This window comes from Lycorma delicatula, chromosome 12, assembly GCF_047948215.1.
Source record: "Lycorma delicatula isolate Av1 chromosome 12, ASM4794821v1, whole genome shotgun sequence".
NCBI lineage: Eukaryota > Metazoa > Arthropoda > Insecta > Hemiptera > Fulgoridae > Lycorma > Lycorma delicatula.
Window position 1 is genome coordinate 5,635,814 of NC_134466.1, and position 24,251 is coordinate 5,660,064.

General features: G+C 32.0%; 1 protein-coding gene across 1 annotated transcript in view; it reads right to left on the bottom strand.

Moving 5' to 3' along the window:
• Gp93 (heat shock protein 90 Gp93) overlaps positions 1 to 23,722 on the bottom strand; it is a 47,873-nt gene extending 24,151 nt beyond the window's left edge. The window contains exons 1-6 of the mRNA XM_075380501.1: positions 23,547 to 23,722; positions 19,213 to 19,293; positions 8,188 to 8,348; positions 7,830 to 7,946; positions 3,636 to 3,840; positions 2,590 to 2,719 (exon numbers count right to left, since the gene is read on the bottom strand). Of these exons, the coding sequence (XP_075236616.1) occupies positions 2,590 to 2,719; positions 3,636 to 3,840; positions 7,830 to 7,946; positions 8,188 to 8,348; positions 19,213 to 19,293; positions 23,547 to 23,592 (740 nt within the window). The 5' untranslated portion in view covers positions 23,593 to 23,722. The remainder of the gene's footprint in view (positions 1 to 2,589; positions 2,720 to 3,635; positions 3,841 to 7,829; positions 7,947 to 8,187; positions 8,349 to 19,212; positions 19,294 to 23,546) is intronic.
• Between the last annotated feature and the right edge of the window lie 529 nt (positions 23,723 to 24,251).

Here is a 24,251-nt window from a genome sequence, read left to right on the forward strand (position 1 = left end):
ATGTTTGTTTATTCTTCACTGTACAAGCCAACTGAAAAAAATTACTTAAATCTAGTCATTGATAAACAGATTAAGAAATCCCAAAACTATAAGGAAAATAAAACCAAGTATTCCTTTTTGCCATTAACTTAGTGTAAAACATTATAACTCAATAACCCCGCCCCCCCCTTCGAGTGCCAAAATCAAAAACCAAGCTTTTTTTATTATCTTTTAAAACTTTCTCTATTGTTTCCTACATGATACAATACACATTTCACATTTTTCTATTTGGAAGCTTGGATGTAAATGTTACAAAGCTGTGTTTATTAAATGAATAATGACTCTAAGTAGTTATACTACTGAATTGCAATGCTGACAATGCTAGGTTGCCTAGCTCAAGAATCAATGTAGCCTAATGAATATAATGAAATTATACAATCTATAATCCACCTTTTTCTTTCTTTTTTCTGTTTAGCCTCCGGGAATTACCATTCAGATATACTTCAGAGGATGAATAAGGATGATATGTACGAGTGTAAATGAAGTATCGTCTTACCAGTATCAGTTCGACCACTCCTGAGGTCCAACTGACAGTGTAATGTCATTTTGCTTGATGCGAAAAATACAACGAAAAAGTAACTATGTTTCCAGTACTGATCCAAGCTGACACTAATGTTTTAAACTTTAATTTTTTTAGAATTTCTTTATTATTAGTTTTATAAAGAAAACATCTAGATACAAAAAAAGAAATAAAGTCACTCCATAACTTTTAATATTATTTCACAACAGAAATACATTAAACTTGATGCTTTACACAATCTATTCTCAATTTTCATATGGCTATGATGCATGTAAAGCACCTGACATCCCAAACACACTGTTCAGGGTTGATCCCTCATTTAGAGTAAGGATGTCCAATATAACCAGTCTCTAAGGAGGGCAGAATGGAGTTACTTTAAGACTGAATATCACCTGTAATTTGGAGGGTTTGGCATGCTGATATTTAACCATAAATTTGGCTCAGTGAATGAGAAATCATCCTAACTTTTAAGTCACAGTATTTTTAGTAATCCTGAAATGAGACTTTTTAGGCTATTTTTATAAACAACTTGCGACTCATGTAAGGTGCCTAGAACAGTTTATTTATACATTCTTCAAAAAACTACCAGGAATTTGTATTTTAAACAGGCCGCATTAAAGATTTTTTTAAAATCTTTTTTTCTGTAAGACGGTTGCACTTTACTTAACTAATTATTTTACCAAAAACGATCACAATCTGTCTACAGCATCTGTTTGAATCAGTCCACCTTCAGTAATGCATCATGATTGTTACAATGAACAAAATTATTAAACAAAGAGTTTGCCTTAAATTTTGTGTTGCGAATGGAATTTCATGTGCCAACTCGCTAAAAATGTTAGAAAAGGCTTATGGTGAATTACTTTTTATAAAAAACACATGCTTACGAAGCATTCAAGAAGGGTCGAGAGATCGTCGAAGACATGCCTTGTTCTGGACGACCTTAAACCACTTCAACTGATGAAAAGATGAAAAAGTGAACGAAATTATGCTAGATAATTCCCATTCCAGCTTAAGTTCATGACCTTCACATCTCTCACGAGTCTGTTCATTCAATTTTGGTGGATTTTTTGGGCATGAGATGCATCACGACTTGTTTTAAAAGAGCTCAATTTTCTTCAAAAAAAAAAAATCAATACCATAAGCAGGTCTCTTTAGACATGCTGGATCGCACCAATTCTGATCCCACATTCATGGAATGCATCATAACTGGTGACGAGGCACGGGTCTGGATCTATGAGTTTGACAAGCAAATACGTCAACAGTCATCAGAACAGAGGGCAAAAGATAAGCCGAAACCAAGAAATCAAAGTCGGTCAAAAGTAAAGGTGATGCTCATTGTTTTCTTCAATATTCATGGTTTGGTGCATCACTAATTCATTCCAGAGGGAGAGACAATCAATAAAGAACACCATTTGGCTGTATTGAAGCGTTTGCATGACAAAATTAGTCAGAAATGACCAGATTTGTGGGAGAAAAATTTCTAAAATTTACACAACAATAATGTGCCACTGCATAAAGCAACAACTGTGACCAAATTTAAAGCCAAAAACCCGTACCATCAATCGACTGCCATATTCACCACATTTAGCCCGTGCGACTTCTGTCTGTTCCCAATTTAAAGCTGCCGCTTTGGGGTTTTGACTTGACTGAAGCCATAAAGCAAAATTCATTGAAGGAGCTGAAGGCCATATAGGTAAGTGCCTACAAAAAGCGTTTCAAAGACTGGAAAAACACTGGCATACACGCTTTGCATCAATTGGGGGCCTACTTTGAAGGCGACAAAATAAATATTGATGAATAAATATAAACTGTCCATTTTATTTAACAATTTGCAGTACTTTTTTGACAGCGTATATTTAATTTATTTACTATAAATTTAAATAACATAATTATTTAAAGATTTGTAATTATTTAACAAGAAACATGAGAAAGCCATGCATAACTTCTAATCTCCGTTATTTAATAGAATGACACATAACAAAACTGTCAGTCATATTAGAGTTTCAATGAAAAAGTAAAAGATAACATACGTGATTGTTGATCCTCGTTTCTGTGTATTCCCTCGTGGATCTTGTACAACACTAAAATTGGTAGCATCTGATTCCCAAATATGTTGCTCATCTTCATTATGCTTAGTCGATACAATAACTTTATCGGCAACTATCAACAAATAAAATAAATTAATAAAATAATTTCCAATTTTTTTATAAAATCATCATAATCTCTAAATTAAAATTTATAATGTTTCACAACATAAAAACTAAAACATACTTTTCATTATAACTCTGATACGATTCATAAATTACGGTACATCATAATTCAAAATAAAATTATACTGTCAATGAACCGTGAAATAGTTGGGACTTATATGCAATGAATTTTGCATTAAGCAAATTTTAAAACCCATTAACGATTTTTTGGAAAAAATCGTTTCCAAAATTTCGAAAACTTTGTTAACGGTCAAAATAGTTGGATTTTATATGCTGAAACTCCTCATGCGTATCTAGATAAAACATTAAACCCACAGAAGATAAGGGTCTGATGTGCGAAATCACGAAAAAAATTGTTGGTTCTATTTTCTTTTAGTACACCATTAATATCAGAATATTTATTGCAATTCATTGCACTCTTGTAAGAGGAAAATCTATAATGCTGGTTACGTGACAATACAATCATACTAACACTAATTCAACAATTGCTTTCATTAAAAAATTCTTTGGCGATTGTATCATTGGTCATGGCTTATGGCTACAGAGATCTCAGATTTGATATAACTAGATTCTTTCAGGTTATATCAAAGAAAAAGCCTATATAACAAAAGGTCAATATTGAAAAAGTTGTATTAAATATCCAATCACAAACTCTTAAAACAATGCATGAGAGACGACAAAAATGCCTCAGGAGGATGGCGGCCACTTTCAGCATTTACTCTAGAATTTAAGGTGTTATAAAACTTTATAAAAATATTTTTTTTTTACTAATTACACTTAGTGATATAAGCCTGTGATAGATGGGTTGAATTTTATATCGGGAATATCTTTTAAAAGAATAATAAATAAAATAAGACTGCACTTACCAAGAAATGCCGAGTAGAAACCAACACCGAACTGACCAATCATATCATTTAGATCATGTCCAGCTTGTTTAGTACTGTCTTGCATTTTACTTAAAAATTCTGCTGTACCTGATTTTGCAATAGTACCCAAATTAGAAATAAGATCATTCTTGGTCATACCGATACCTGTATCGGTTATATGTAATAATTTATTTTCCTTATCAGCCTAAAATTAAAAAAAAGAAGATATTATCATTATTTAGAATTAGAATTAAGATAGCCAATCTGATACTACAACATTTTCATTAACACCTAAGTTTTATAGCATATAGGACCTCAACATCAGTTATCACTACATATCATGAAAGAAACATCTGTTTTTGAAGTGTTTTATTTGTACACACAATTGTAAGTTTATTTATTAACAATAAAAAAACTGATGGGGAAAAATTGACTATGTTGTAAAACAAGTTCTTTTCCATGTTCCTGTTTTGGTTGTAAGCCTATAAAAACTACTCATATCAAGTACTCTACTTTTTACTTATTTTTTTTCAGTAATGAAATTTTAACTCTATATATTCCTTAATATTGTATAAAAAATAAATTTAAAAAAAATTATATTTAAGAATAGAATTTTATTTTTTATTATTTTTTTCTCAAATTATTTTTCCAATGATTAATTTCAATAGAGAAACCTTTTATTCCTTAATTATAGAGATAGAGAGAGCTGAAAATGGATTTTTAATTTTCAGACAGCATTTTTTTTTTTACCCCCAGGAGCACCGTGTTAGGTACTGCTTCAGTGAATGGATGAATGATTTGTAGCATGTGAAAATTCCATACCTGACAGGGTTTCAAACCCTGGACCTCTGGATGAAAGGCCAAGATGCATTATTAGGCAGAAAAAGTTTTAGTATACTAAATATTCTTTACTTATTTATTTTTTTAAACGTAATGAATATATCTCTGTAATTATTTTCCACAAAAACTGATAGTTTTTTTTTTTTTAAATAAAAATGAGAACTTTCTTCCCAGGTTATTTTTATACTAACTCTCAAGCATGCAGCTCCATTAACTTATATAAATATTATGTGGTTTTATGTTATTTTTAAAATCACAAATGAAGCATACACACATCTAAATAAGCAGGTATTATTAAAAAGGAAAACACATACAAACAAAACCTATGAAAATTACTCCTACTTCCTGTACATAAATGTAAATATAAAAATTAAATTAAGATGATTTTAAATTTTCATTCACCACTTTTAAAATGAGGAACCTTAATTTTTTCTACATTAAAACAAAAACAAAAAATAAATACTACTTTAACTTACACGAACACTACTTCTACACTGTAAGAATGTAAACAGATAAAGAATGTGAATATAAAAAATGTTCGATATCCCATTTCATAAGCCATCATAAAGTGGCAGCACATATCAGAAAAATAGTACTGTTATTTCGTTAAGTGAAACCTACTGTCAAATAAACTAACAAGAGGAGAAAAAATTAGCAGCTGTAACTAAAATCAAACTAAGCGCTGAATGAAGATTCCATCAATTTGGCTTAAGTCGAACAAACCAGGGACAGTAATTAAAATGTTTCACTATTGCAGCTACTAATGATGCTAAAAATGTTACTTGCATGTTATAAGAACAATATGATTAATTATATTCACATATTTGCCATCATTTCAATTAACATCAAGATGGAAAAAGGATTTTGAACGTAGAATTTTGTGTTATAATAGGAAGTAAGCTATCTGAAAACAACATAGCCGCTTTAAATAAATGCATAATGCAATTCAAACTTCTATTTATTCTGCTAAAAAGCTGTTCATGAAGAACTGTGCAGTAATTGATCTTTTCTAACAGAAAGTTTGGAGAGCTTAAGACTGCTATGTATTTTATAATAAATTCTTTTTTTCAAAACCATTTTCCTACAGTTTGTTAAATGGAATTACACAACCAAATAAAATACTGAATAATCTTGTTAGAATACAAGACAAGTACAAACTGATAGAATGTAAATAACAGGACAAACTGATGTAGAGAAAAAACTATTCAATCAATAACAATGAAACGTTTTGAGGGTTAAGTTGCTAACCTTGGAGACACATTTAATGAGCTGTTCGGTCATAATTAATCTAAACGTAACCTCTTTTGCTGAATTCAGGATGTCAGCTCCGCTTGAAATGTGTTCGCCGGAATAGCAACATTCAGTGATAGGATTTTTGCTATCAAAAGGCGTGAAACTGGTAGAAATTTACTCAAGAATGTTGAAACAGTATGGTGAAAAGTGTTTAAACCCAGTAACATATATAAGTAGATGGAACAGTTTAATTCGGGCAGAACAAGTGTGACTGATCTCTATCACCCTTGAAGACCAATTGAAGTTTCAACCACCGCGCTGCAAAATCACATAAATGATCTTATTTGTGAAGTCAGGCGAGTCAAAATTTCCCAAATTGTAGTATTAGGATTGGAACCGTGTATTCAATCATTCATGACGTGCTGAATTATCACAAAACATGTTCGAGATGGGCTCCAATACCCATCTATGGGCTTCAGTTGAATCAAGTCCATTATAAGACACCCAGACTCATATTTATTCTGAGCTCAAAGAACGGTTTGAAACAGAAGGCAATAAATGACTTTCTACACGCGGACCATTTTGAGCCTGATCCAAACAGTAAATTCTTGAATGGAAACATCTGGATTCACCAACCAATAAAAAAGAAAAACTGAAAATTCACATGTTAGCCAGTAAAGTGATGTTGATGGTCTTCTGGGACTTGCAAGACCCAATTTTTAACAACTATTCAGAAGAAAAATTTACCGTGAACAGTGAATACTATTCTAACATGCTCCAACAGAAAGTGTGACCTGCGATAAGGCAAAAATGTCAGGATGCTATCTCAAAACATGTGATTCTATTGCATGATAACCAAACCCCCATATAGCTCACAGAACAGGAGAAACGCTTGAGATGTTGGGTTAGGAGGCCAAATCCTCTTTACAGACTAGATCTCTGTCTGATTTTTATTTGTTCGGCTCACTCAAAGACATTTTACGCAGCAAGAAGTTCAGTGATAACAAAGAAGTCAAAAAAGTGGTACACAAACGGTTAAAGAGTTCTATGCTGCAGGAATCAGAAAGCTCACAGAACGATGGGAAGTGTTTAAATGTTGCCAGGGACTATGTTGAAAAGTAGTATAAGTTTCACTGCCATTAAATAAATCATTTTTTTAACTACACCAATTTGTCTCGTCAATTATTGAACATTATCTGGTCGTGTAGTTCCACTTAACAAAGCGTAGGAAACTGGTTTCGAAAAAAAGAATTTCTATTAAAATAGGTGGCAGTCTAAGCTCTCCAACCCTTCTGTTAGAAAAGAGTTGTTACTTTAAAGTCCTTCAATAAAAGTTTGTTAGAGGAATAAGTAGGAGTCTGAATTGTATGTATTCTTGGTATTTCTATCTGAAATTTTTTAAGATTTTTAAAGAATTTCTTTAAATACATTGCGATCCAAAATAGATACTTAGATAAGTTTAACTGCGGTTCAAACTCAGCCTTTTTTTCATTAATTAGTTTAAAATAAATAACTTTTAAATAAGAATTGTTCATTAAAAATAAAAAACAAACAAGCTTTCTCTTTGATAGTATTATAATCAAAAAAATAAAATAATAAAAATCTTTAAGAATCAATATTTTACATCTCACATTGTTCACACACAATTTTAAACTAATACAATAGTAAAATGAAGAACAGACATCTACTGAAGAACTAAACAATCCATAATACAAATGTATAATAATGCTGATAAGAATGCACAGGAATCAACCCTTAATTTTATTCACATTAAACTATACTGACAAATACAGTATGAGGGGCCACTAAAACTTAATTTAGAATTGCGTTAGGTAAAACTGGAAAACAAGATTAAGTACTTTCATTCTTAAGGAATATTATCTGTTCATTAAATTAATATTCGAGCAGACAAAAATCAAAAAGTTATGTTCCAGCTGCACAAACTAATCCTCAAAAAATTAATAATAACAATTAAACAGTCTAGAAGTTAACCAATAACACAACGTCAAGTTTCAAATTTACATTACAGTAAGAAAATTTAAAGTTGTATTAAGTAAATAAAAAATATCTGATAAATGTAACATAACAAAAAATAGATAAAAAAAAATAATAACTGAATACCTTAATTCTTATTGCAAGTTCAGGTGTATGTTCTAGAACAGATGAATCAGTAAGCGATAATAAACGAATTTTATCAAGTGCATCAGATGCATTAGATATCAGCTCTCTTAAAAATATCTGAAAAAGAAAAAAATTATTATTAATAACAAAACTATTAAAGAGCAGATTGTTCTAAGAAAGCATTTTACAAAAATACTGTTTATTGTGTGGTTATTCTACGAGTCATACATATATCCTGTTAATCCAAAAATTGTTATTACTTACTGAATATATTAAAACCTTAAATTTCAAAACCTAACACACACAACATAACATTAAAACAATGATAGAAAATAATACATATATTTTAAAAACATACCTCTTTGTTTCTATACAGTGAATTAATAATAAGCTTCATCATTCGACTAACTTCTGCTTCAAATGCATATTTCTGCGATTTTGCCCTTAATTCTTTGATTTGAGCAACATTTAAGCCATCTAATTTTATTGCCTCTTCTTCTCTAATAACTACCTCATCATCTACAAAAAAAATAAATAAAAGAAACAACTTATAACGATCATCACACTTGTACCCTAATTACAGTAATGTTCAAACAACCAACTTATCTGGTGAACAGTAGCCAGCCAGCGATGCCAAATCAACTTCACTGTAATCATACCACCTAGTTAACTATGTATTCTATATGCTTAGGAATGCGCATTAAACACCACCATTATATAATAGTCTGTATTATATAAATAACCAAACAAAGCCATATAAAACAGTACCGCTTAACCTTTTCGGGACTAACATACTATAAATCCTAGTTTATGCTCAGACTAAGTTATTTTATTAAAATAACTCATTTTTATGTAGTCATTCTTATATAGTATGATTTATCATACTACTTTTTTTTTTTTATAAAAAAGTTTTAAATCAATTTTGTTATTATAAACATAAACAAAATTAGGCCTTCCTTTGAACAAAACTAAGGACTTGTCAGTTAATATATTTTGAAAAGGATAAAACACATTTGAGGAATTTTTTTCAATTTATTCAATACTTCTTGAATTTAAAAAAAATGAAAGCAGAGTGGATGATCTTTATTACTGGCAAAATGAAGCAGACTAAGGATGTTCAAAATATCTGTCTCTGGCCATAGTTTCAGAATATTGGGGAATGTAATAGCATACCTGTTGAATAGTACTCTTTTATAGAATTTTTCTTATTAGAAATGTAGGCGAAGAATCTATTTTTAAGTTTTCTACAATTTTAACAATTATATTATTAATGAAAAAGATTCTGTTTTGGTATTAAGGTTAATTCTCTGATTTGGTTTAGTGAAATAAATCATTTACGATATAAATGAATTTTTTCATATTTGAAAAGGCTTTTTTTTATTTTACTTTTAGTACAAGAAGTGAAATTTAACATGTATAAATGAACTTGAAAACTGGAGTAAACATGACTAAATAAATTAAAATTTTTTGTTAGCAAAATAATATTATTTCTACTAGTGAGACAACCACATAAGATGTTTTGAAAAAAAACTAAGACCAAGGAGAAGAATAGAAACCAGTAAAAAATAAAAAATAAAAAAAAAGATTTCGCTGCCTGTTAAAAAAGAAGCATCGACAATTTTAAGTGGTCCATAATTATATTTCAGTGATCAATATTGGAGAAGATATTTAATTAAGAATCAATCTTTTTTTATCATTATTTCTGGAAGTTAAAAATGAATACTTTTAGACTTTATTCTTCATGATAATCATTGTTTTAGAAGTGATTTTTACAATTTCTACCAACTTAAGCTTGAAGGCAACTTCTTCAGAAAATAAAGAGCTGCAAGTTATGCAAATTTTTATCTAAAATAACTCATAAAAATGTAATATTGAACAAAAATATTACATTATCCTTCAAAATACAAAGGGTGGTTAATAAGAAATCCACAGTTCACATAACAGAAGAACAAAACACTGCACAGAGCAGGGAGTGAGTACTGCCACCTTGCGTAGTATTCACCCACTAATATGAATGAGGCACGACTGAATTCCAAGGTCTCTCTATGTCTATGTCTACATGTTTAACATCTCTATGTCCTGGCAAGCAAGACATTAAACACTTGAGAAGATAGGTATCGTGTTCGAAAATTACAAGCCAAAAATTCTCGACCAAACACATCACATGATACTGCCCAAGCGCTGTAAAATTAAAATTAAACTTCATCATAACTTCCAATACATTGGATTTAATTCCCTAAGGTTTTACTTCTTCCCTAATTTACAGAGAGAAATAAAGGGCATTCATATCATCACAGATGATGAAGTGAAGGATGAAATGGGGTTATAGACAAATGAAAAACTGCCGGAATATTTCATTACGGGATGAAAAAACTGGTCACTGATGAGAGAATATGTAAATGGTGACTATTTTAAAAAGTAATGGTCAGTTCTAATAATATACTTGGTTAGCAGCCAATAACACACTACATGTGTTTTTAAAGTACGGTCTGTTTTAAATTTGCCCCTATAAACAAAAAACTGGCACTTCACCATGTCACAATCATGTTTGATGATTCCTGATCTTTAAAAAAATCAGGCTATAAAAACATTGTGTGCCAGATGGGTGCTGAAAATTTTAACCAACACACACAAGTACATCTTACTACAGTGTGTGAAAATTTTTGCTGTGAAATGAAAATTACTAGGAACAGGGAGGGTGGTGTGGCGACTGGAAGTGTCACAAGGTTATGTCTTCCCTATGGGGTTAGGATGTGCAATGAAAATGATAAATATTTAATCGTGTTATTACTGGAGATGAAACCTGGATTTCTTATACAAATGTGGAGACAAAGCAGCAGTCGATGTGATGGGAACATTCATCATCCCCTAGACTAAAGAAGTTCAAACAAGAATATTCAGTAATGAAAATTATGGTTACTGTCTTTGGGACTAAACCTTGTAAACCTACTGTTCTACAACTGCAAAACATTAAAGAATTTTAAAAACGTTATGAAAACAAACGACATAAGATACAATCTGCAGGATTTTGTTTTTACATAGCGATGCCCAGCCAACATGGTAAATCAGACAGTGAGGAATCGGAAAATTTTCATTGGAAAATCTTCAAACTCTACAGCCCTGACTTATCTCCCAGCAATTATTTTCTTTTTCTTCACCTTGCATCACAAAGATTTGACAATGATGACAAACTGCAGAACGGTGTTACTGCATTAAGTCACTAGCATCAGAATTTCTTGAAGAAGCTGGTGAAATGCTACAAAAAATGTTTTGAAACAGAAGGGGCAAATATGTAGAAAATTACAAGTAAGTGTAGTTTTTTATGTCTAAGTAGTAGTGCGTGAGATAGAGTTGTGGATGTCACTGCGATCAGACGTGCTTTCAGAGCTCTGTGTAATAGTGTTTTTGTTATTGGTTTTTTGGTAATTTCACTGGATTTGGACATAGTAATATATCGAGGTAAGGATAATGGACTGACGTACAAATTGTTATGAGTTTTGTACATGGACTACAAAAGTTATTAGAGTTTATTATATTAGACATAATCTTGTATTAACTGAAAAGTTTTACAGTTCTTTTGGATATTTTGGTGAGCTATTAAGGACCTAACAATAGTGTAATACCTACTAGTCATTCTGGGTTATTTCAACTCAGCAAAGTGTGTAAAAATCTATTTTGGATTAGTTTTTTAATAACTTTTAGGTTATGCGTGGTACTAATATAGAAGGAAAATTTTCTAAGTGGTAAGACAAGCTGTGTCTTGTCTGCTACGTCACAGACTAAACTTTTAAACAACGACTTGTAAAATTTTTCATAGTTAGTATTCAGAGAGAAATTTTTCTAAGTTTTATAGGCATACTTTACACGGGCTTTTCCTTTTTCCTCCATATCTTCCGTAGTTTTGACAATAGATCCAAAATTCCTTGACATCTTTACGAATCAAAAACTTCCCGACCTTTTGACCCCCCAACATTTTTTGACCTAATGTTCGAACAGATACATTTTACCTCCCCGCAACTCCCCCAAATTTTTTTTTGGTGCACCCCCTCGTGTGGGGTATTGCTGAACGCGGAATTGTCCGTTGACCCCAAATCAAGGACATGAGACGTCGAGTCTCGTTACCTGTAGAAGATACAGCCTCTAAATGGGCTGGAACCTCGAGTGGAAGTACAGGAAAGAGAGAGATCCAGACAGAAGACGTAGAGGGAATGGATATTGGGGTTACAAGCCAGGACAAGACAAAATGGAAACAAATAGATCTAAATAAATCTAAAAGAAATAAATCTTCAGAAGAAGAGGAGGCTCCCCTCACCCTACAAGAAGTCATGTATAAATTAGGTAGTGCATTATTACAATTGAGACAATGGACCGGCAAAGCGAGCGTGACCGCTATCAAGGCACATGAAAGGGAACTGAGCGACATATACAGAGAATTACAGAGACTGAGTGAAGAGACTCCGGATACGACTACCCAAGGCACATAGACAGAAGGTCGGTACAGAAATGAGATGTCTTACATACTCAACGCCAATCTGTCTGATGAGCAGTTAATTGACAGACTGTCTTCACGATGGTCATCATGGGTGATGAACCGTCTAACCCAAGTAAATGTACCAAAAATAGGGGAGGATAGTTGTCATTTTGTTGACTTAAATGGACTGAGGCCTAGCAGCCAATACACTGGGGCTACACCAGGTGCTATGGTTCTACAGAATTCAACAATTCTTGAGGATGGAAAAATAACAACGTGCGGTACCAAATACACGGTTATATTTGATTCCAGCAATGGGGAAAAGGCCATGGGAGCCCACGTAATAAAAGCTCTAAGAAGAGTAGTGGGAAAATCAGAGTCAGCAGTCTTTGTGTTGCCTAACGGCCCATCGGATATTATAATTACGAAAATTGTGATATACCTCATGAGAAAAGGGAAGACCCTACCGAGAATGGTTCTCCCCAATTTAAGTGATCATGGAAGAGCGAGATCTAGACCTGCCTCGAATAGAAGAGGAACTCCGCCGGTTACGGAGAGTAAGACTGTGGTAGTACAGGCGCCGGGTATAAACATACGCAGATTTCTTAAAAACAGTGAAAGATAAAGTCAAGGCTGAGGAAGCAGGAGATATCTTATCCATCAGGAAAGGCCGAGACCAACAACTAGAGGTCAGAATTAGCGGATCACAGAAAGCAGGTGAGTTTTCCTCTCTGCTCAAAAATAGGGCTGAAGAGCTTCAAGTTGACATTAGAGCCAAAGGCGACCATAGAACAGTGGTGCATGTCAAGGACCTGCTGTACAATACTACAGAAAGAGAAATCAAGTAGGCGATCGAAAAAGTACTTGGAGTTGGTGACGGTTTTCAAATCACATGCATAAGAGAAGCGTATGGCAATACAAAAAATGCCACTGTGGTCACTAACCAAAGAAACGCTACTAAGCTCATTGCATCATGGCTGAGGGTTGGCTGGGTGTGCTGTAGAGCATACATACGCACAGAAGTCGAGAAATGCTAACGTTGCTGGAATACACGGCATGGCAGGAGAGAATGTAGAGGTCCGGATCGTTCTGAATTATGTTTCAATTGCGGCAGACCAGGACACGTTATTAAAGATTGCAAAGAAGCAACGAGATGCCTTGACTGCAGATCTACATCACATAGAACTGCTAATACAAGTTGTAACAAAAATTATGTGTAAGATATTTCTAATCAATAATAATAGGAGCAGGCTATCGGTGGACTGTCGGTAGAGATGGCCACAAGAGGCAATTTCAATTTTCTGGTGGCCACGAAACCCAACATGTACTCGGTGGCCAGGGGTCAATGGTTGCCCGACAGAAATGGTGACGTGGCCATTAGGAGAATCATAGGCAACGTGGATCATAGTTTATACCATAGAGAAGATGGCATTGTAGCCATAGAACTAAATGATATAATTATCGGAATATATATCAGCCAGAATTGCGACATGGAGTTTTTTCAACAGAAATTACATAGCTTACAACTTATGACACGCTCCCGTAAAAGAACAGTCGTGTTGGGAGATTTTAACTGTAGGAATGCATTGGCTGGAGCCACCACCTCCAATGCTAGGGGAAGAGTTCTTGAGGAACTACTGGAGGCCACCAGGGCGTCCTGCATGAATGAAGGGACTGCCACGTACTGTGCGAGAAGACATGAATCGATCTTAGACTTAGTTTTAGTTGACGGCAGGTTGAATATTAATACAATTGATTTCGCAGTCCTCAATGAGGAAATCGGCAGCGACCATAAGGCCATTTCAGTCACTATTGGAGATCACCCTACAGGAACAAGACATATACACATCAACCACCAATTAACCGACTTCCAGATCCACCAGCAGAAAATCCTAACAGATCAGTGATTGGTTGCGAAGGAGGCAGGTTTACTCAGCAAGAGGTAATGGAAGCTATCGGAAAATTGAAGAATAAAAAAGCCCAGGGCCTGATGGCATAACAGCTGCCATCATTAAAGGTCTTGCAAAAATAATACCCTGGGAAATGGTGGACATTGCCAGATTTGGCCTACAAAACAGGTGTTTTCCTGACTGCTGGAAGGCAACCAGAACGGTCTTTCTCCCCAAGGTAGGACCAGCCAATGAAACAGGAGGTTATAAACCAATTACGCTAATTAACAATATGGGGAAGGTTGTAGAAAGACTTATTGAAACCAGGCTTAGGAAAGAAATTGAGGAGAGGCAATGCTTACACCCAGAACAGTATGGGTTTAAGAGAGGTTGCTCTACTATAAGTGCTATTAAAAGAGTTAAAAACTAGGGTTAAACAACTAGAAGTGGATCCTGGAGTCAGGAAAATTCCCCTCATGATTATGCTTGATATCAAAAACGCTTTCGGCACAGTACCGTGGATTGCTATAATAGAGGCCCTACAGAATATGCAAATAAGTGACTATCTGATTAATCATTACCTCCATCTTAGGTTTATCGAAGTTAAAACGCTTGAAGGTAAAGCTATATATCAGGTGTTTGGAGGCGTTCCTCAGGGATCCGTGCTTGGTCCTAACCTGTGGAACGTCTTCTATGACGAGATTTTTAGATTAAATTACCCAGAAGGGCTATCAGTGATCGGCTATGCGGACGACATAGCGGTTCTAGTGGAAGACAGAAATGTAGATATCGTAGAGGACAAAGCCAATCGAGCGCTAAGTCTAATTGATGAGTGGCTGGAAAGAAATCAGTTGCAGATTTCCCTTAGGAAATCTTGTTGCATGGTTCTTGCTGGTAGAAGACCCATCAGAAACATAAATATAAACATCAGAGGAGAAAGAGTCATCGAAGCAAAATACCTTGGTGTTCTGCTAGACAAAAGCTAAAAATTTAGTAAACATGTCGAGATGATTTGCAACAGGGTTACCCCCACCATTAAGGCCTTGAGGGGGCTTTTTCAAAATCATGGCACAACTAAGATAGAAATCAGGAGGCTGATAACGGCGGCCACCACATCGGCATTATTATATGCAGCGGGACTTCCCAGAGGTGAGACCATAGAGCTAATACAGCAAGAGTGGCAGAGTATGTGGGCGCACTCAAGAGTTGGGGATTGGACGAGAAGGCTAATTCCCAACATAAATACATGGGTTGGTAAGAGACTGGGTGACGTGAACTAGCACACAAGTATGGACAGGCCATGGTTGTTTTAGTCAATATTTATTCAGAATTGGGAAGAGGGCCACCACCCCACTATGCGTTTATTGTCAGGAGATCGACAATGCAGAACACACCATCTTCGCATGTCCCAGATGGGCTGATAATAGAAGGGAAATTTTAATTAATAGACTGACCCCTGACAATTTAATTAATTGGATGGTGTATAGTCAGGAAAATTGGGACTGGTTCAAGAAGTTCACGGGGGAAACTCTCCGTATTAAAGAAGACGAAGACAGAACACGGGGGTCGTAGTTAAAGTAGGGAAGGGAGGACAACAGTCCCTCCGTGGAGGGCCCGCATGCTGAGGTGTGCGGGTTCCTGAGAAGGAAGGGAATTCCTGGGGAACTGTGGAGTAAAGTTAAGACCGAGTCCCGGCCGGCGGTGTCGGCCCTGCGGGTGCCTTGGTGCTTAGTGGGGTCGGTGCCACCAGTTTGAGGCATGGCAAAAGATAAAGACTGAGACCCGGTTCCCTGCCGAGGGGCTGAGGGACGGCATTGCCGGACCTTGGCCATGAGGTGGGGGATTAGAGGCATGGCAAATGGAGAATAAAAGATCCGAGACCGGGGAGGCTAACCTGCCGTGCCAGATGTGCTGCCGGTGGGTGGGGGGATGCCTCCTTTGAGTATATGGACACTCTCCCCGACTGCGTATACTTGAATGGATATCCGGTCGGAAAAAAAAAAAGTAGTAGTGCGTAAATTTGTTTACAACTTTCAGTTTAAAACTTTGTTTTTATTTCAAAATAGAGCTTTTACTTAAAAACAAGCCTCACGTAAATTATACCTTTTTTAATTCATTTAAATATCTTTTTCTGATCTTTCTGATGAATTACCAGTGAGTATACATCACTTTTCAGAAGACCCTTGTGTAATTGTTTTCAAGGTGTTATTTTTTTCTAGAAGACATTATGTTTTTAACAAGTGAAAAACACAAAAACTCATATATTTACCAAGTTTGAGCTCTGAGAATCAGAGTTAATTTTAAAAGAATCTCATGTTTATAAATTAGCAAAAAATTGTACTTTTGTCTTTAACATCTCTAAAAGATATATAAAAAATTTACTGGCTCAAGACACTATTTATGGTTTCATCATGCACACTCAAAATTCAAGAACGTTTGTTTGTAAGCAGAGATATGAAAGGGCAATGAATAAAAAAAAAGCACATTATGATGAGTACGTCTACTGCAATACAAAATAAATATTTCCCATTTTAATATTTTCCATAAAAATTCTGTCCCTTTAACAGCGATATTGTAATAATGTTGCCGTTAGTTAGGAAAATTGATTTTTAACAGGGTCCAGCTTTCTTTAAATTATTAATCAATCGATAATATATTGATATGTGTTGTTTGGAGTTCCATAAATATGATCTTTGTTAAAAAATAAATGTGTTACAAGAATACCAATATCTTCCAAGGTGTTTATAATAAAATATTATTTTCTACATCTTCTAAAATTTCTTTACAAAATGTACCCTTGAAAACAGAAATACTTCCGAGGAAAATTCTAAAACTTTTTATTAAAATTTAATCCTTTCAAGTGTATTTTATGTGAAAATTTACATAAACTAATTTGCAGTTATTTATTTTCTGAAAAACCTCCTTTTAAGTTCAATTACAGGACAAATTTACAGCACAACAGACATTTTCATGAACCTTTAATTTTTAATTTTTTTTTTTTAAATCTGCTCTGGTTTGTAAAACTAGCAGAGCCATTATGCAAAATAATAAAAAATAATATTAAAAAATAGTCATTTTGAGATGATAATAATATAAAACAGTAACTATAATACAACTAAAGAAAAATATTTTTTTTATTTCTTAAAAATATTCAAAATGACCAGTGTTGATTTACTTAATATGGATTAATCCAATAAAATCTTAACAAAAAGGATGTAATAAAGTAGATAAACTTTGTAAAAACAAAAACCAACAAAAATAACTTTTTTTCTTGTCAATAATTTTAGGCAGTTATAAAATGTTATACAATACAACGCCTTTTTATAATTTAAAAAAAAAAAGTTCATCTTTTTACTTATTTATAAGTTACATCCATTTCATTCAATCAATATTCACCGTATCAAATATTTTTACCGGATCATTTGCAGAGTGGAAAAAACACCAATCAATATATAATAATTATGAAAAAATTCATAATTTTGATTAAAAGTGTAAGATACATATTATACATACGTGTGTGCATACATATCGTATATATATATATAATTGAATAATTAAATTCAAATAATTCATTAACATATTAACCACTGTGTTAATAGAATTTAATATTATATGAAATATAACTACCAAAACACAGTAATTAGATAAGATAAATTTACCTTAATAATTTTAAAAAACCAGTTTTGATGGTATCCCACATCTTCAGTTGATATTAAATTCTATTTTTATTATATTAGCTTATTCTTTTAATGATTTTCTTTCTTTTAATATTTTCTATTGTCAAATTAACATTAAATGTTTATATTAAATATATGGAATTTAAACAACAAAAACAGTAAATAGATGGCTAAGTTAAACTTACCAAATTAATTTCCAAGAATCGATTTTCACAGGATCTTCAGTTGATATTTAATTCTATAATTACATTAAATACAATTCTTTTAAAAATTTATTTTAAAGTGTGCTCTGTTTTAAAACTTTTGAATACTATTTATTATGAATGCAGATGAAAATTTTTCTGTCCAAAATTTGAATATACAATTAATTAAGTGCAATGAATGTAACAACATTTATATTTGTAAAACTAATAAATAGATCATTTAAAAAAAGATTTACAAAACATTACACGGCATACAAAAACAAAACAAGAGATAAATTAAAAAATTAAAAACATGACTGCCAAAAAAACACATTGGTGACAAACATTGCTGTTTAATGTAGGATAATTACTAATATAGGACAATAGAAGACCACGTGGGTGACAATTTTATATACAGTATCTTTTCTCTTTTTTCAGTAACTTTTTTTAAAATTTATTTAAACATATATATATATATATATATATATTTATACAGCATATGACAACATAATAATTCAACGCAGGGTCATACATCTAATTGGTTCAGCTGTTATGATAAAACAAACATAAATACAGACATACACTCTAAATACATTACACTCCTTTTTAGGCAATCATGTAAAAAGAGGTACATCTAATGTAGCTAATCATTTATCAGAATATTAACATAGTATTACTGATTTCAAAAATAATTTAGATTTTAGAAATATGTAATAATGATAAAAAATGAATATACTTGAAAAATATTACATTTATAAATATAAATAAAAATATAAAATGATGAACCACCAGATCACAATCGAAGATGATAAAAACATAATAAAACATTAAAACATAAAAAAATTGTAACTTAATAATTGGCATTAAGGACGATAGAACAAAGGAAAATACGTTTTAATTATTACATTACTCCAGTAGTGGACAGCAAAATCTGCACGTGTTCACAATAATATTAAAAATTTTAAAAAAAGAGAACATTCTAAAATAAATTTTTAAAATTATATATAATGTAATAACAGAATTCAATACCAACTGAGGATGCAGGATCCTGCGAAAATCGATTCTTTGAAATTAATGTGGTAAATTTAACTTATCTAATTACTATGTTTTGGTGGTTTATTTTATATATGTAATTCATTTTATATATGTAAATTGCACAATTACCTGTTTTAGAACCAACCCTGGCACTCGCCAAATTTTCAACTGGTGTTGCCTCTCCTGAAAAGTCATCTTCAGCACAACAACCTACAAAAGGATTAAAATTAGCTTGAAATTTTTTATTTTGTAAAATTGTTGTTATTAATGTTATGACTGCAATCGCTACTTCAGTATACTGTGCAGCTTACTGTATCGTCTACCTATCATTTGCTTGTTATTAAACAATATCTTTGATACCCCAACTCCATCAATATGTGGACTCTTAATCATGAAAAACTTTCAACTGATGTACTTTCCAGTAGATACTACATGAATGAAGCGAATTAATTTAACATACGTTGCCAAGCAAGATCTTACACACATACCTACATGCCTACTACACATACAGTACACTCTATGTATTACAGAATTATATGTTATATATCAATGTTCAAAGTGTACAACATGGTAATAAAACATGGCACATAAATTCCAAAAAAAAAAATAAAGGTAAGTTATAGTTGCTTTCAGTTACCAGCTTGATAGTAAATACTAAGCGCATAGGGAATTTTTTATTTAAAAGGGAAATAGTATTTTCCTTATAGATATTTTTTTCTACTGCTTATGAATATTGTTATCCATTGTTACTTAAACAATTTTAAAATGGTGCAATTTAAAAGCAAATTAGGCAGAAGTAAAATCATTAAGGATCAAACTGAAGAGGTAATATCAATGTATTTAGTTATTTTAAGGATAATGAGCAGGTACTTTCTCTGAATAATGTACACGAAAAAACAGCGACTACAACTGAGCTACAAGCACTGTTTGAAGATTTATTGTGAATCTAAAACATTATGTCCGACGTCATTTTCCACATCAAATATTAATAGAACAAGGAGAAAAACCAAATCGGTGGTGGACAAATTTGATGCAAATGCCGTTAAAACAAATTATTAATAACTTTCACATAACTGAAAAGAGAAAACCTACTGTAGATTCTATTTATAAGGTTGTTAAAGACCTTAGTTTTGTCAAAAGCAAAATTGTCATTTTGCAGTCTCATATACAATTTGGGTTTTAAATGCAGGAAAACTCATAATAATAGATGCATTCTTCTTGAAATAAGTGATATAAGACTGAAAAGAATTAATTTTTTAAAAAGTGTAATATGGTATCTGAAACACTGTCAGAATATTGTGTACGTAGACAAGACTCAAGTCCACAGCAATATATAACCGGTAAAGCTTGGACAGATGGAAGTAAAGAAGGCTACTTTGTACCAATTTCTAAAGAAAATCATCTAATTATAGTTAACACGGGTGAAAAGCCAATTTTCTTCCAAAATGTTTGTTAACGTTTAAGTCAAGCTTGACGTCAACAGACTATCACAATGATACAAACTTTTTAATTTTAAAAAGTAGGTTGAAGAAATGCTAATTACCAACTTGCCAGATGAATCCATTATTATTCTTGACAATGTACTGCATCACACTGCGATTGCCAACCCCTCTCCCAATTCGAATACCCTTAAGGCTGAAATGCAAAACTGGTTGGGGGAAAAGAGAATTCTATTTTCAATGTCAATGTTAAACCTGGAGCTGTATTAACTTATACAAATTGTGATACCAAAAATAATTAAATATAAAATTGACAATATTTTTTAATCAAAGGGTCATACTGTACTGTGATTACTGCCTTATCATCCACAACTGAATCCGATAGAGAAAGTATGGTCAAAGGTTAAAAGTCATCAAGGCAATAACAATACTGACACTATGCTTGTAAACTGTTGAAAAACTTGAAAAAATTAAAAAATTCATGGCTTCACAATCGCAACATTATTGTAATCATGTAAAGAAAATCGAAACAGCTTTATGGATAAATGAAGTGTTGAGTAGACATTGCTGTAGATGAATTACTTAGCCCACCGGGCTGGTCTAGTGGTTAACTCGTCATCGCAAATCAGATTTCAAAGTCAAGCGTTCTAAGGTTCAAATCCTAATAAAGGCAGTTACTTTTATACGTATTTGAATACTAGATTGTGAATACCGGTGTTCGTTGGTGGTTGGGTTTAAATTAACCTCACTTCTCAGGAATGATCGACCTGAGGCTGTACAAGACTACACTTCATTCACATTCATACATATCGTCCTCATTCATCCTCTGATGTAATACCTTAAGGTGATTCTGAAAGCTAATCAGAAAAAGGGGGCAAAGAAATAGGCAAATTAATTATTAATTTAGATGATTCAAATTCACTCACGAGTGATGAATAAAAAATTTTGAGCGTTTAATTTAATTGCTGTTTGTACATTAAAAAAAAAAAAAAAAAAAAAATCGAGCTACACTAACTAATATAATGTTAAATATTGAGTTTTATATTCTATTCTTTGCACACTTATATTTGACAATTATGTTTAATTTGTATTCAGATTTTGTTAATAAAACCATTTGTTCATGGTTAGATGATATTATCCTTTTTTATTATATTTAAAAATTATTTTAAAAGACTCCATTAACAGTAGCACTGATTACAAATCAGTTATTGAAAAACCTGGTACTTATGTATTAACGCCACCGCAGCTACAGCTTTATTTAAAAACAAAGTAGTCAATTGGATTTTGGTGGAAAATGGGCCGATATAGAGCTTGACATAGATTCAAAACAGTCTCTTTATTAATTTTAATAAATGGTTATGGTTATCTATATCTATTTATTTTATAAATATAATTTAACCAAACTTAACTTTTTTCTTTCTTTCTTTTTCCTGTTTAGCCTCCGGTAACTACCGTTTTGATAATACTTCAGAGGATGAATGAGGATGATATACCTGAGATGTGTGATTAATTGAAACCCAACCACCAAAGATCACCGGTATCCACGATCTAGTATTCAAGTCCATGTAAAAATAGTTGGCTTTACTAGGACTTGAACACTGGAACTCTCGACTTCCAAATCAGCTGATTTGGGAAGACGCGTTCACCACTAGACCAACCCGGTGGGTAACCAAACTTAACCTACGCTCCGCTAACCTTGACTAATTAACAGGAGTGTTTTGATTATTTAAATAATAGCAATAATTACTGAAGAATTTATTAAATAAATACTCAGAAAATTACGGTTTAATTAGTCAAGGTTAGCGAGCGAAGTGAGTGTAGGTTAAGTTTGGTTAAATCATATTTATAAAATAAATATAAATAACCATTTATTAAAATTAATAAAGAGACTGTTCATTTTCCACCAAAATCCGATTGACTACTTAGTTTTTAAATAAAGCTGTAGCTGCGGTGGTGTTAATACATAAGTACCCATAATTGTTATAGTTTATTTATATATTTTCATTTATTTTCTTAATTCATTTTTTTTCATGGGACTTTAAAGAAAAGCTAAGTATTCATTTAATGTTTTAAAGGTATTCCTGGGCTGATGCCGCTTACCTTCATCTGTAATTACTTGTAAATAAATAAATAAAAATAAAGAAAACAAATAATGCGATTTGTGCTGAATACAAACTTATTAATTATTTATAACATTTCAAATCATATTTCATTTCAGTAACTTCTGACTAACAAATTACAAACAATATTCATAATTCTACAAAATGAAGATGGATGATAGTGAAAAAAAAATTCTTACTAATTCTAACACATTTACCAATCACTGAAAAATATAATTGTTATATTACAAAAAAACAAAATCTTCAAAAATGTTCAAATTAAAAAATACCCACGTACATAAACATGTTTACATTTTACTTTGAACTACTAAAAACTATGTTTATATGGATCTACAGAATCACACACTGATGAAGAACAAAACGTAAAATAATTCAATAAAATCCTAATCATCATGACTCATAATCTGCATATTATAAATCTTATCCTAGATTCTACCTTCTGTAGTTCATTATTAAATAAAATTTCATTCTAATCAGAAGTCAAGCTAATGAACATGAAAATTTGTATTTTATTAATAAATTTCAAGTTACACTTTAAGAAATAAAAAGATAAAATTATTAGACCATTTACCGTAATATATAAATAAATCCAACCCCTCAATGGAAATATTATGTTTTACACAATTTCTCACAAGCTAAAACATTATCAAATAAACTAAGAAAAACTAAGTTACTTACAATTTATAAATATTTTAGGTTATAACTTAAGAGATAAATAAATACGTTAAAAAAATAACTACATTAAGATACCTCTGCTACATTCTCAAGAAATTTAACATGAAACTATAACAGAATATACTACAATTATTCTAACAGTAAAGTACTACTAATATTGTTGAGTTTTCATTCACAGATGACATTAAAAATGTGCACTTATTAAGGTTAAGAAAATTCAAAAACATACCAGTAATTAGAATTACTCCAACTACAAATAAAAACCTATATTTCATTTTATATGTTACAATTCAATAATAAAAGGTGCAATACACCTCTATAATTATACAAGTAACACGCAGATCAAGATATTCCGGCGAATTCACGACAAAACTACAAAATGCAAGAGCATGAACGTTTTCAGTATCTTTGTGTACAACTACAGCCAATCCTATCTTACCACGGCATTAGAACTAAACCAATAAAAGTCTACCAGATGTTTGATGTTGACCAATAACATTACAAAATCGTCACTTACGTAACTGGCCGCTTTTATTTGAACTGTAATAAACGTTCCATTTTTTGGTTCTGCTGTTTAAGTTTTTATATTAAAAAAAAAATGTTGTAATTGAATTCTGAAGTTAATCATTTTTATTGTAATTTTATAGTTTTGGTCTAATTTTAACAATTGTAACACTTTTCTTTAATATTTTTCATTAATAGAATATTATTTAACACATTTATTTTATTAAATAATAATAAATTCTATTGTGGCATAATTTGTAATTTTCTATTTTAAATTAATATTCTACACAATCAAATCCAGTTTATGAATAATGTTTAAAGTTACATTCCAGTGACTATAGTAAAAATTATAAGTCCAAATCTGCGAAAACATAATTTATAAAAGAATAACCCTAAATTAATTAAAATGGAATAATATACCTCACAATAA